Source organism: Glandiceps talaboti, chromosome 18 (assembly GCF_964340395.1).
Source record: "Glandiceps talaboti chromosome 18, keGlaTala1.1, whole genome shotgun sequence".
NCBI classification, from domain to species: domain Eukaryota; kingdom Metazoa; phylum Hemichordata; class Enteropneusta; family Spengelidae; genus Glandiceps; species Glandiceps talaboti.
In genome coordinates, this window is record NC_135566.1 from 8,200,014 (window position 1) to 8,214,554 (window position 14,541).

The 14,541-nt window shown below is 36.2% G+C and overlaps 1 protein-coding gene across 1 annotated transcript; it reads right to left on the minus strand.

Moving 5' to 3' along the window:
* Positions 1-10,136: 10,136 nt before the first annotated feature.
* LOC144449336 (5-hydroxytryptamine receptor 1A-like) lies at positions 10,137-11,897 on the minus strand. The gene has a single exon (XM_078139864.1). The coding sequence runs from the start codon at positions 11,895-11,897 to the stop codon at positions 10,137-10,139; it is 1,761 nt and encodes a 586-aa protein (XP_077995990.1).
* Positions 11,898-14,541: the final 2,644 nt, after the last annotated feature.

Sequence of the window (14,541 nt, forward strand, 5' to 3'; positions counted from 1 at the left end):
TGTAAACTCAGATTGTGTCCCTTTAATGTACCAAGAAATATATTACATGATTATGAAATAATCGAATTAAAACTTGTACCTTTCAAATAAAGGTTGTAGTGTTTTCAGTGTTTTGACATACTATTTTGTGCATGTGGTCGTAACCATTGTGCTCATTTTGTAGGACAAGCTTATATCATTCAGGCACTGCTTTCAGCCTCGGGGAAAAACTTCCTTCATTACAGGCCATGGGGGTGATAGAAGACGTCTTCCAGTGTCCTACTAATGTCAGGCAATAATTGTAAAACAGTTCCCTTCCCAAAATAATACTTTTTCGTGAATACGTTTGACTTAAATGACTCATTTCTCTATAAAGGTACGTCATAATATGTACCTGTTTGGAAACAAGATTTTATTACTGTTGGCAACATGACATATCCAATATATTCACAAATGGTTGGATTGTATACTGTGAGGACGTGTTCGAGGGCGGGCGTGTTAGTATTTATAATTTTATTGGTCCAAATAAAGCATGGCAACACCAGCTGTGCATAGCCCGGATGTTAAAGGGGGCATTAATTAAAGCAGGATGAAACAGGAGCACACTCGGAAAACCTGTGTTGTATGGTGTCGTCAACCTCAACAAAACAAAGTCTTCTTAGAGGGAGTTCCGCTGTAGGGAATGAATGATATCACGGAACGAAAATTTCACGTGATTGCCAAGAAACGCAAGACTGAGACTCTCTTCACATCCACCGTCCTAGCAGTGATCAGAGTTGCCTCATGGGCATTAGCAGACATGCATATGTATTAAGTGAGCAATAAACATGACTACCTGAAGGTAATATAATTAGGAGTCATGTTCATCCAATATATATGCACATCTGTTGACTCCTATAAGGCAACGCTGGATCGCTGCTAAGACAGTCAAAGAATGTGAAACAAGTTTTCATTTGGTGTTTCTTGGCAATTTGCGCGAAATTTACGTGATGTGAAATAATGAAATAGCTTTCCAGAACACAAATATAATTTACGTAAATGCCTTTATTTCCTGGGGTGGAGTTTGCCCTTAAATCTTACATGGAGACCCAGTTAATTTATTCAAACACTAGCCTGGGCAGGTTCGAACACACATGTACAGACTGTAGTGGTGAGAGTCGAACAGCTCGGCTACCGATACCCCATAGCATGTTCTGATGAACGGTTGTTATGTTCAATGGATGAAAGTCAGTGGAAATCAGATAATGTAACTAGAAAGTTAAGTGATTATTGTATTTACTTGAGATCGATTATAATGATTGCTCGATAAAACTACATTTGTATTGAACTTACCCTCTGTACATACACATATCGATTTTTAAACCGATTTTCAGAGAAACGATGATTGATTCTCCTTGCACTTAAGCTATATACTGTTGACATATATCTCACCTCTACACCAAGATTTGATAAAAGAGGACCGATTTGTATGTGGAAGGGGGCAAGAGGAAGAATACCAACACAGGAGTCACAGCTCTGCCATGAAAACAGTTTATTGTCACAATAAGCAAAACAAATGGTGAATAAAATCACAATACTATGGTAATTGATAACTTGGGATAGTATAGCATGATATAAGAACTTCACACAACGTTCTAAGTTCTGTACAGTTTTTACATAAAACCCAATGTCACGGAAAAGGAACTCTAAGATCAGAATAGCAAAACACGAATTCCAAACACTAAACCCTTAAAACGTGTAGCTGGGTTTAAAAACACTACATCGAAACTCTTCAAATTCAACATTAAGCAAATTTCTGACACATTTGACAATTTTAACAACATAAATCCTCAATGCCTACATTATTCTAAATTCGATATACTTATGATTACTCACAACATAAAATGCATATACTTGACAATGGTTGCTAACAGGTGTTCCTGGCTATAATATGTTAATTCACTGTGAACTAAATATGTAAACAAACTGAAACACACTCGATTCATGAGAATTTCAAACTTGAGACGCTAGTTATAAGAACTCGATATAGAGTTCTTGGAATCGAACATTACCTTAGCAAAAGCGATGCCGATGTTTCGTCTGATGTTATTACCATGCATGTGGTTATTTCAAATTCACTTTTTAGTAGATGCTAGTGCTATCGGACACCTTTCTTTAAAAGAATATTTTGAATTACTTCACAGTGAAATATGACGGCAAATAGAGGAGAAATTACTGAAAGATATGCTCATTGGCAATACATTGCATCACTTACGAAAAACGTGCGGATTTCTGTTTTTTAAAAAAGGAACTACTTTTGATGACGCGCGGCACTAAGCATGATGTTGTTCTCTTCTCGTAAGCTCAGCTTAATCTCTCTATTCGCCAAAATGTTACCTCTGCCGGAGATTATATTTTCACTATTATATGTAACATCCATTGCGGTCCCCAAAGCAATGTTCTTTTACAGCATAAGAACAACGCCAGTGGACCGTACTGTTGTTAATTCTTCGTCAACAACTGTCGATAAATTCAAGAAGGACATCTGTTTGCAAGAGCTTTCTCCAACTTTTTACATTGATCTACTATTGTTCCTGTACAGCGCCATAGAACATGACGTCGTATTGGATTTGATTGATTGATTGATTGATTGATTGATTGATTGATTGATTGATTGATTGATTTATAAAAACCTGACATACATAGGTTTGCATGCTGGCATAATCATGATTAACGAGTTTTCTTTAAATCCATGAGTTAGTCTATATATTGATTCTATGATTCAATATGTCGACATGTTGTATTCGCGGCACTGTATTGATTAAGGTAATGACTGTGACGCGGACATCGAATTTAATTCACATATGTAGAAATGGCACATAACCTCATTCACTTGAAAGACTCAAAAGGGCAAAGCAATCGTCCATTCATTCACAATAAATAACTGATGACGCAGACACAGACACAGACACAGACATAGATACTATAATATAGTTGGCATATCATAAAAGGACACAACGTTATCGTATAATACAGTTATTAACAAAAAACCTACCCAATTATGCTCTACATCATTTCCCATCATTGACTACAGGATACATATTAATAATTGATGTAGAAAATATATACTTCTATTGAATGCAATGTACACTTCAAAAGGTTGACGAGTCGTTTGTAATTCATCCAACACTGCTAACATACATTGATATTATAGAAAATGAAATGATTTCAGAAAGCTCATAAACCAAACAATAATATTCTGATATGCAACATAGACTGATTTATCACATCATGTATAATTAATGCATTCTAAGAAAATAATGAACGGAGAGTGTTTTAAACAAAAAAAAATAGTTTGAACTGCTGCAATAGACTTAGCTACCAAAAAGAATTTTTTAAAGTATTGAAGTACTGGGCATGATTTGCCATAGATATCCACAATAAAAATTTTGAATAAATCAAACATAGTGCCAAGTAACACGTAAGTGAAGATCGATAATATTATGTAAAGGTGTTGATAAGCGCCATAAAAATACCGTCATAAATAACAATGAGTCTAGACATAAATTTGAAAATAGCAGATAACACTAGACGCCATCACAAAATATAAGCAGTGAAAAAATACAACAGGCGTTATCAAAAACACCGGATTACAATATATACAACGCGTATCAATGTCCATAGATACCAATTTAAGATGTATTTCTGAATTACTAAATACAAGTCTGATGATATTTTTGTGAACTCATGACCAAAAGTTCTACTTTCATTTCATTTACTCTCATCCAATGTTAATTTCATCAATGAACAGTGGAATAGAATATCAGAGACTTCGAATATTTAGAGGAATAAGGCCATGGTCCACAAAAATATTGGAAATCTCTATTGCGCTTTTGATTGATGAAAATAACTTTCGTTGCGAATTCTACACTGTAAATGAAATTATCCAAACATATTTCATAAAATTTCAACAAATTGATACACTACTATTGTTTTCTACACTTATGGCATCAATAACCCGGATACCTAACTAGTAAAACAGTTCTGGAGATAAATTGCTCCCCACACAGAGATTTCATCTGAAAAGACTCTTCTTTGTTTTGGAGCTAATGTTGTAACTGAATCTGGCAACACTCCTGTCCTGCGGTGTAGAGTTGATATAAACATCCGATAAACTTTATTCAAATACTTATTTTGGAGGGGGGTGGTTGCTTCATGATGCATTGAATTTGATTTCTAAACAATTGGCCAATTGTAGGTGAATTTTCTTCTTCATTTTAATATGGAAATGAGAAATGCCACCAAAGCTTACTGAAGTATGTTGGCAAAGCAGGCAATAAAGATACATCCTAAATACTCAATTGTATATAACCTCTACATGAAATGGTTTCTCCCATTCAATAGAAAAGCACCTTCTTGACTCGTGTGGTGATGCCAGCAAAACTGTGTCGAAGGGACTAAGTGTCTTGTTAACTGTCAACTGAATTCTCTGTATGCCTAGCTATATATCGGTAAGTTGGTAACTGAGTGTCCGGGTTATTAATGCCATAAGACTGCACAGTCATATTTTATATTCACAGAAACAGAACTCGGACAAGTCATAACAGTTACAAAAAAAAGTGAATTCACAGATTTATAAGATTCAAATGTCTACTAAATGTTAAAACACACCCTACTCAAAAAGCTACGCTTTGGCTCTATAAATCGTTGATTCTGTTATCACGAAAAAAGTTTTTAAAGAGCGTATGAAAAGTAAAACCCTTATGCGCCATGCAATGTAACACTGTCAACAGGAATGTCTGACTTTATGAAATATGAAATACGTTAGAGAATGGAAAAAATGAAATGAATCTGACAAATCAAGTAGATTAGGTTTGATAAAGTAGAAATAATGCTCATGTGATTTCTTACTGCAAGACCTATCCAAAGACATTACTTGACCATGAAAAAGATGGGCAGTGGGCGTGTGGATCCATGTGAACGACATGTGGCATGCATACAATTAAATGAGATAACTGACATTATGTTCATATTGATTTATCACATTTTTTCTAAGTTCAATTTTCACAATCGTTTTACTTGAATGTGATACAGAATAAATAGATCATAAGGATAACAACATTGGAAAAACCCACAAGCCCTCCTTGGTCAAGTTGTCTGCTTTCATTCATGAGTTCCACATTATCACAATACATATACACGTTGTTTTCTGTAATATTTCATTTGTTACTTTTTTCCGACTGGCAAATTGTGACAATTAAAATGAATTATAAATGAACTATAAACACCTGAAATATATAGATTTACATGCTTGCATGAACATAATTGACGAGAGTTCGTTAAATTGACGATTTGGCCTATATATTGAATCTATGACTCAATGTCGACTTGTTGTATTCGCGGCACTGTATTGATTAAGGTATTTTCCGTGACGCTGACATCGATTTTAATTCTCATAGATGTAGAAATGTCACACCACCTGACAAATTATGACATTTTCAAATACCTGACATATATATATTTGCATACTAGCATGATTAACGAGAGTTCGTTAAATCGACGATTTGGCCTATATATTGAATCTATGACTCAATGTCGACTTGTTGTATTCGCGGCACTGTATTGATTAAGGTAATGGCTGTGACGCTGACATCGATTTTAATTCTCATGGATGTAGAAATGTCACACCACCTGACAAATTATGACAATGAAAATGAGTTACAAATACCTGACATATATAGATTTACATACTAGCATGATTAACGAGAGTTCGTTAAATCGACGATTTGGCCTATATATTGATTTGTATGACTCGACTTGTTGTATTCGCGGCACTGTATTGATTAAGGTATTGACTGTGACGCTGACATCGAATTTAATTCACATAGATGTAGAAATGTCACATCACCTAATTCACATGAAAGACTTAAAAGGATAAAGCAATCGTTCATTCACAAATTAAATAACTGATGGTTTATCGACAATGCTGATAAAAGTGATACATTTTACAGAGAGATGTCAATAAAGAAATGGCAAACGGCACTGTACATTACGGGAACTGATAAATATTCAATAGACACTTGAATTGCAAATCAATAATTACCCTAGATTTGCTAAATTCCAAGTATAAGATTAGGGAAGAAACAAGTAAGATAAACGAATGATTATTCGGGGGTCGGGGTGATACTTGACTGGATAAAGATATACCCTGGTGGATTCAAATTATAAGCACAAACTGCTTTGTCGAATAGCCTCGGAGAAATTTGAAAACCGGCCACTTGGAAATTACGTAGTCCAAAGTATGGGATCCAAGGTCGTACGTGCATTCAAACCTCTACATAAATCTGTAAAAAATCAAGACTCAAAAGTTTACATGAGTCGAAAGAGAGGGGTGAAACAGCGGTACGTATGTATCTACTCTCACTGTGAGTCCCCCTTCGAGGGGAGAGGCGATTATTATGTTCACTGTTTTGAATACTTATTCACAGATAGCTATTCGGAAGATGGTGAAATTAAGAATACTCTTGTTTGGTAAATGTTGAAGGCTGGGGTGGGGGTGGGGATGGAGGGGGGGGGAGTAACGAATAATTACTGATGGGACACCCATTGCGAGAACATCTGAAATGTAGTTTCAACATAAAGCAAAAGCTAATTTTTCGTGAAGTGCAAAGTCAATGTACATGTGTGTTCAAGTGAGTATCAAGTTGTTTTTAAACTATCAAAAGAGAAATTACTTTTATATAAAAGATATTGCGAAACAAGTTAATGCAAAAACATACAAACTAAGCAGAATTGATAGCTGCCACGATCTCTCTGAGCTTTCAGTCTTGAATTCGACTTTGTGTTATGCCAGATGAGATGTGTCTGGGCGAGAAACCGAATGATCGGCAGAACCATTTCCTCTTTGAAAAATACAAATAATCTTCTTGAAGGCACGTCTGAAATCCCTGTTTACTATTACGTACAGGAAAGGGTTCATTGCTGAATTGATGTACGCTAGCCAATAAGAGGCGTCATACAGTTTAAATGGCACACAGTTACAGTAAGCTTGGATAGGAAATAAAATAACAAACCAAAGCCAACAGGCAAGAAAGACGACGATGAGAAGGCCAAGTGTGTTGGTTGTTCGGCGATGCATCGCCAGCCGTTTTCGTGTGAGCAGGAGGTGTCGGGATTTCTCCATTTTTTCGCCATATGATTTAGGCTTCTTATCTGATATAAAGGAAGTTTCCTTCTTCGGTTGTGTCTTTGTGGTTTTGTCAAGCTCTTCCACCCCTACTTCTACTTCAGTGTCGTCAACTGCTGGGTTGTCCAAACCATACTTAGCATCGATGTTTCTCCCTGTACTCGGACAATTAGGATTATCTTCTTCCAAAGTGAACGAACCTGTGCTATGTGCACGTAATGCTCGTATTTTGCTCTGTTCTCCTGAGCCAAAATCATGTTGTTTTGACGAGTTTGTATTCATTTGCTGCACTGTGTATTTTCCTCGTGTACGACTTCTCAAGGCGCTACCGATCCCAGCATCATTAACAATTTTACCACACTTTTTACTACCGCCTCTGGCGTTGTGACTGTTTTTCGGACACTTTTCATGTACCTGTTCAGTATCAGGGGATGCCATTAGAGTTTTATTCTTAACAAGTTGCTCTCGTAGTGACTTACAAACCATTATATATATTATCACCATAGATATAATAGGTATATAATATATATACACTGACGAAGCCAGAACATAAGTTGGATGAGGTAAATATAGACACTCGGAAGGTCCCGAGTCCCCCGATATTATTCGCATCGCCACAATTGCTGGAACCCAGCAGACGAAGGCCGTCATCCATACAATAGCTATCATGATTAAAAATCTGTTTCTCGAGCGACCCTGTAGGTATTGTAGAGGTCTGCTGACAGCCCAGTATCTGTCCAAGGAGATTGCACATAGATTCAGCATAGATGCATGACAGCAAATGCAATCCAGTGTTATCCATACGTCACATAAAAGTGAACCGAGTGGCCAACCTCCCAAATAAACGTACATCGCAAAACATGGCATGACGAAGATTCCTACCAAGAGGTCTGCGGCAGCAAGACTTATCAGCAAGAGATTGTTTGGTGTTCGAAGCCGGACATCTATACGAATAGATGCGATGACTAGCATATTACCAATCGTGGTGAGTAAGCAGATCACCACACAAACGCTCAGTAATATCATTGGCGTGATATCATACGTCGTGGCAAAATTAGACTCAACAGCTGTGATATTCGTTGAATTTAATGTATCATTTACACTTGCAGCTTCGAAATTTTTGTCTGCTTCGTGTACAGCATCAAACAGATAATTCAAATCCGTTGTTGTCCACAAAGATGTGTGGACAGAACCTTTCTCGGTTCCCAACGATTTGAAATAATTCGTAGTCATCACGATGCTATCTTCTTGCAGTCGATTAGTGAGACGATTATCACTTGTAGATGGAAAAATCGAAGTGGAGAAAGTCTCCTCTGATGTTTTCCCTCTCAACAACTCATTTCTGAATCGGCCAAGTGTTGTACCAACTACGATATTAGATGAGTTTCCATTCGCCTTTTCCGTCGTAGAAAGTGGAGACCAACTAGTTGGTACAGAGTCAGTAGCAACAGATGATGAAGCCGCACTTTTCATTGTATATTCATAAGACAAATACACTTTGCTAATACCTTCAGATACCGCTTCAAAAGTAGATGGCACGGAATTATCAGTAACCGTAACATCTAGGCCAGGCTGAGTAGCTGTCAACTCCATAGCATTGCCCATGTAAAGCGCTTCGTATAAAAAGCAGTTAATGACTCGATACGTTGCAAATGCCGGTAACCACATCGACATCAGCCTCTTGTCTCTACAACTCATGTGTGCACAAACACACACATATATAGTGCGTATTACATAAAGGACGAAATGTGTTATCGAATAATACAGTTATTAACAAAAAACCAACTCAATCATGTCCCAATATTGACTACAGGATACATATTAATAATTGATGTAGAAAATATATTAATCCTGCTGAATGCAATGTATATGTCAAAGGGTTGACGAGTCGTTTTGACATTTTTGAAGGCGCCCTTACTTTTGAACACTCCCAAGCGTCATCGATTACCAAACGAGGTCTGATGAGTACATTCAGTCTGGTTTAATAATGTCATTCATTCAGTCTGACTGTAATAGTAATTGCCTCTTGAGGCGATATAATGTTTGTTTGTATTGCCGGTTATTAATATTTACAAACTATACATATACTGGCCAAAGGTGGTTTAACTGAGAAATAGTTAATTCGTCAACTATGAATATGAAAGTTGTACATTTTCCCGATTGAAATTCTGCCACCGTATTGTTGCGAGTATAATAGTCATCACTGACAAACGTAACAACATTATTCTCTTGCAAACTATTTATGTAACCACTGAAAAGCTTACATTTAAACCAAATTTTGAACAAATAAGTCTTGAAATTTTTATGGCAGGCCATGTGTTGCAATAATCAATAAAACCCATTTCCATGCACAAAATCATATTCGTATTCATAAAATTCACGTTTTCATTTCTTAATATACACATTAATTTTGTATTCTTAAAATCATTCTTAGCAGCTCATTAATTAATGTTTATATTCGAAAATTCATTTTGCTATTCTTTGTTGGTATTCGTCAAACTTACATTTGTATTCTAATTTTCAATATTGTTATTGACGAGTTATATTTTTCATTCGATTAATTACATTTGCATTGATTGACTTCGAATTCTTCTCATAATGGACCAGTGTTCTATTTGCTTGCCATAAAATTCATATTCTGCAATTCTAATTCCCTTGATAAGGTAATGAGAAACATGCAAACAGGTAGGGTGACCCATAATGCAGATGAATAGAATATTCCATCTCATCGTCTGTCTTTTGATGACCATATTTGTTAGGGTATTCTTTCAAACTGATTATTTGCGACATACATGGTTATTGAAACAGGACATGCCATTCATTGAACAGGTTCACAATAAGAGATTAAACCCTGGAGGGTCTATGGTAAAGCTTATAACCATACATTCATTCATTCATTAATGTTGCTCTTCTAAGGCAGCAGAATGACCAACTAATGGATTACTCACTAATGGATTATATAAGTCGAAAATGATACTGTACATTCTAGTCGTTACTGTAAATTTGTTTGAATCATACCAGATGTGTTTTGGTGCGGAGAAGAATAATTTGCGAGGTCATCATTGTCCCTTTCAGTATCTGAACGTAAAAAGCAAATGACTTTCTTGAAGGCACGTCTGAAATCCTTGTTTACTATTACGTACAGGAAAGGGTTCATTGCTGAGTTGATGTACGCTAGCCAATAAGAGGCGTCATACAGTTTAAATGGCACACAGTTACAGTAAGCTTGGATAGGAAATAAAATAACAAACCAAAGCCAACAGGCAAGAAAGACGACGATGAGAAGGCCAAGTGTGTTGGTTGTTCGGCGATGCATCGCCAGCCGTTTTCGTGTGAGCAGGAGGTGTCGGGATTTCTCCATTTTTTCGCCATATGTTTGAAGCTTCCTATCTGATATAAAGGAAGTTTCCTTCTTCGGTTGTGTCTTTGTGGTTTTGTCAAGCTCTTCCATCCCTACTTCTACGTCAGTGTTGTCAACTGCTGGGTTGTCAAAACCATATTTAGCATTGGTGTCACTCCCTGTATTCGGACTATTCGAGGTGTTGACAACCAAGTTTAGTGAACTTGTGCTATGAACACCTAATGTTTTGACCGTGTTCTGTTTTGCTGCACCAAAGAACCTGTTTGGCGACGTCGACATTTCTGTATTCATTTGCTGCACTGTGTACTTTCCTCTGGCATGAATTGTCAAGTATCCTCTTATTGTGCCATCGCCAATTGACGCCACTGGTTCCATTTGACCATGCGCTGTACTTCTGTCCTTGGCATTGGGATTGTTTTTCGGACAGGTTTCTTGCACCTGTTCTAAAGAGCGATTAATTTCTGGGTTTGCCATAAGGGTTTTATTATTGACAAATTGCTTTTGGAGTGACTTGCAAACCATGAGGTATATTATCACCATAGATATAATTGGTATATAATATATAAAGACCGTAGAAGCAAGAACATATGTTGGATGAGGTAAATAGAGACACTCTGAGGGGCCCGAATCTCCTGATATTATTCTCCATGCCACAATTGCTGGAACCCAGCAGACTACGGCAGACATCCATACAACAGTTATCATGATCATTGATCTCCTTTTTGATCGACTTTTTAAGCATTGTAGAGGTCTACTGACAGCCCAATACCTATCCAAGGAGATTGCGCATAGATTCAAAATGGACGCGGTGCAACACATAAAATCCAGAGTTATCCATATGTCACACAACAGTGATCCCAGGGGCCAACGTCCCATATATATATATATTGTAAAACATGGCATCACGAATATGCCGACAACCAGATCTGCGACAGCTAGACTTATAGTCAACAGGTTGTGTGGTGTTCGAAGGCGGCGTTCGATACGAACAGACACAATGACCAAACTATTACCAAGTGTCGTCGATAGACAGATAATAACACAAAATGTGAGTAGTAATATTGATGTGACATCATCCTTAGCCACAAAGTCAGTGGTTGTATTGCTTTGAGATGATATTTGATCGTTCGCTGTTGATGGACCTGTTGGCCGAAATGTATCTGTTGTGTTATAAAGTACAGTACTTAGATCTGTTGGTATCAATCGTGATCCTGCCCAACTGAGAGAATTCGTGGTATTTCTCGTAAATAAGTAATCATCCCATAGTCGAAAGTTGTTTGTAGATGTTGAATCCCAGTTCGAGATTGTAACAGATATTCCATCCGTACTTGGGGGGACTTCTGTTACATTAAGTAGAGCATTTTCCACAACAGTTGTGTTTGAATATTCCATGTCTGGTCCGTTGGCATCTACAGTAAATATACAACGGATTTCGATTAAGTAACACAATCATCCAAGATGGCAACAACGTCTTTTCTTGTTGTTTGAACCGCGTTCACGTCAACATTGGATCACCAGTAAAAATCAAAGTGCACAACTAGAATTTGATGTTGATAAATAAATGCAATGTATACAACTTGTCTACAACTGTACATGGTTTCATCATAAATATTGAATTCGGCTTTTAGAAACTTTCAACATACTGTAAATAAAATCGATCAATTATACACTGACATTGTCAATTTACCCTCGTAAGATAATAAATGTTTAGATGTTATTCCCAATATTTTTCTTCGTTCAGCCAAGGGAAATACGAGTGACCTAAACTTGGGACCTTTGTCACTACGAGTCGCTAGGTTGTATGTCAAAAAGTAACAGTTGCAATGAGCCGCGTGGTATCATTAATTATTTAATGGTGACGCCAATTTGCCCCCACCCCTTATCTCTTGGGTATATTTTAGTCGAAATACTTTACCCTATGTTTACGTATTGTTGATTAATTATTGATGACATGATTTGTATCGAATTGAGTTATACTAATGACGAAGACGTTAAAGTTATGCGGGGTATGATTGACAGAAGTATTGACGAGTATTTTCCGTGGCTGAGAAGAAATTACACCAGCGCCAGTAAATATCAAAAAAAAATTGCGAAAGTAATGGCAATTTTGAACGTTTTGACTCATATTTCGAAAACAGAAGAACCAGTGACGTCTACACGTGTTGTCGTGACATAGACGCTCGTTGTCGTGACGTAGAACGACCAGAGTATATATTCCATATTTTATGTTCAACTTGGCTCGTGCATGGTATAGTTAGATAACATTGTTAAAACGTTGAAGTGAAATTCTCTTTACATGATGGATATCGAACATTTATAAATTTAATAAAAAAATGAACTGTATGTCAGTAGTTGAATTATTGGAAAACACGACGATGTGTTACTAAAGCAATGATGAACTGAAGATAAGAATAAACTGTGGTGTTTGAAATTTTTATTTTATCCTAATAGGCGATTACAAAAACGATCTGATGGTAAGAGTTAGTAATCATTTTAATTTACAGGATCGTTATTTTCAGTGAAAGGGTTAGATTTAAGATTTATTTAAGAAAAAAAAAGCTTCCACAAACTCTGAGTATATATAATTGTAACAGAATGAAGAGTTTGACAACTTTCCTATTTTAAATAAATACATGTTAACGTCCACGTTTTCAGTCAATCGGAATGAACATATTGTATATTGCCATGTGTATAACTCATCATAGCATTTTGTACGGTATATTCTCCTAAGGAAAGTCATATCAATATTTGCACGCATTCAGTCTACAATATAACTCAATTAAGTCTTTCCTATATTATGCCGTAATAACATCATAACAAATAACACAATGTCATTCAAATGAACTGGGAAGGTTGTGTTCTTTTGTGTGATTAATAGTGAAATGCAATGTAGTTGAAGTAATAACAGTTGTCCTAATTAGTTTTTCCATTAAAATATTACCTATAATGCATCAAAATGTCAAAATTACGTTACGATATGTCTATATAATATGTCTATCGTAATTCATCATTGTAAGCGTCTGTCAGTAGCAAGCATAATTAATCAACTCGTCAAATAACACACAACTTGCAACTAGAGATACTGACCTTTTGGTGTTTCTTATTACACTAAACAATCAAATTTGCAATACAAATACAACACAATAGGATATATTTGCATAAACGATAGTACCATGATGCAGTTTTATCAATCCACACAAACCTACATATAACACATTTATGTTAAAAGATGATAATTGAAAGTTTGGATGAAGATGTTAAATGGACCACGCCCCAAGAATTTACACTGTACACAATACAATTTGTTCTTCATACACATTAAAAATGAAACGGAAAATGGAAATTTCGTCAGTTTATATATATGGACCTCGAGGCCTGGATAACAAGACATCATATGCTTTCTTTCGATGTTACTGTTGCATTCACATTTCACACTTCCATGCCATATCTTTTCTTTCATGTCTAAGTGTTATGCTATTCACACCCCAGCTTTCATTTACAATTCCTTCTCTGGTTAACGTCTTACTTGTCTGTGGTTAACGTTAGTGCTGTGCAAACTTTCACAAATATATCGCACTAACCGGCCAGCCGCACAGCAGCAGCACAGGGCAACAAAAATGAGTGTTGCTTGTTATTTTCGCGAAACAAATTGACTAGACGATAATGACAAGATTGCATTTAACTCAATAAATAAATCACCATGATGTCATTTTACTTGATTTATAATTATGAAGCTTTTAAGTCATTTTAGTCTCAAGGACATCACACAATATGGGTGCTCTACTCAAAATGAGATATCATAAAAAGATAAAATAAAAATTACCAAACATTTTTTTGAGAAAATAAAGTATAACTACATACTTTTTTTAGCAACATATACCTTTGATTGCTCCGTAAAAGCTGTACAAAATGATGTATTTTTAGAGAGTTGTCTTCCCCCATCAAAGGCCATGCATATAAAATAATTTAAATATTCATAAATGGGAAATATTTATTACATGCAATAATGAAACGCCATTTGCCTTTGTTCCTAGCC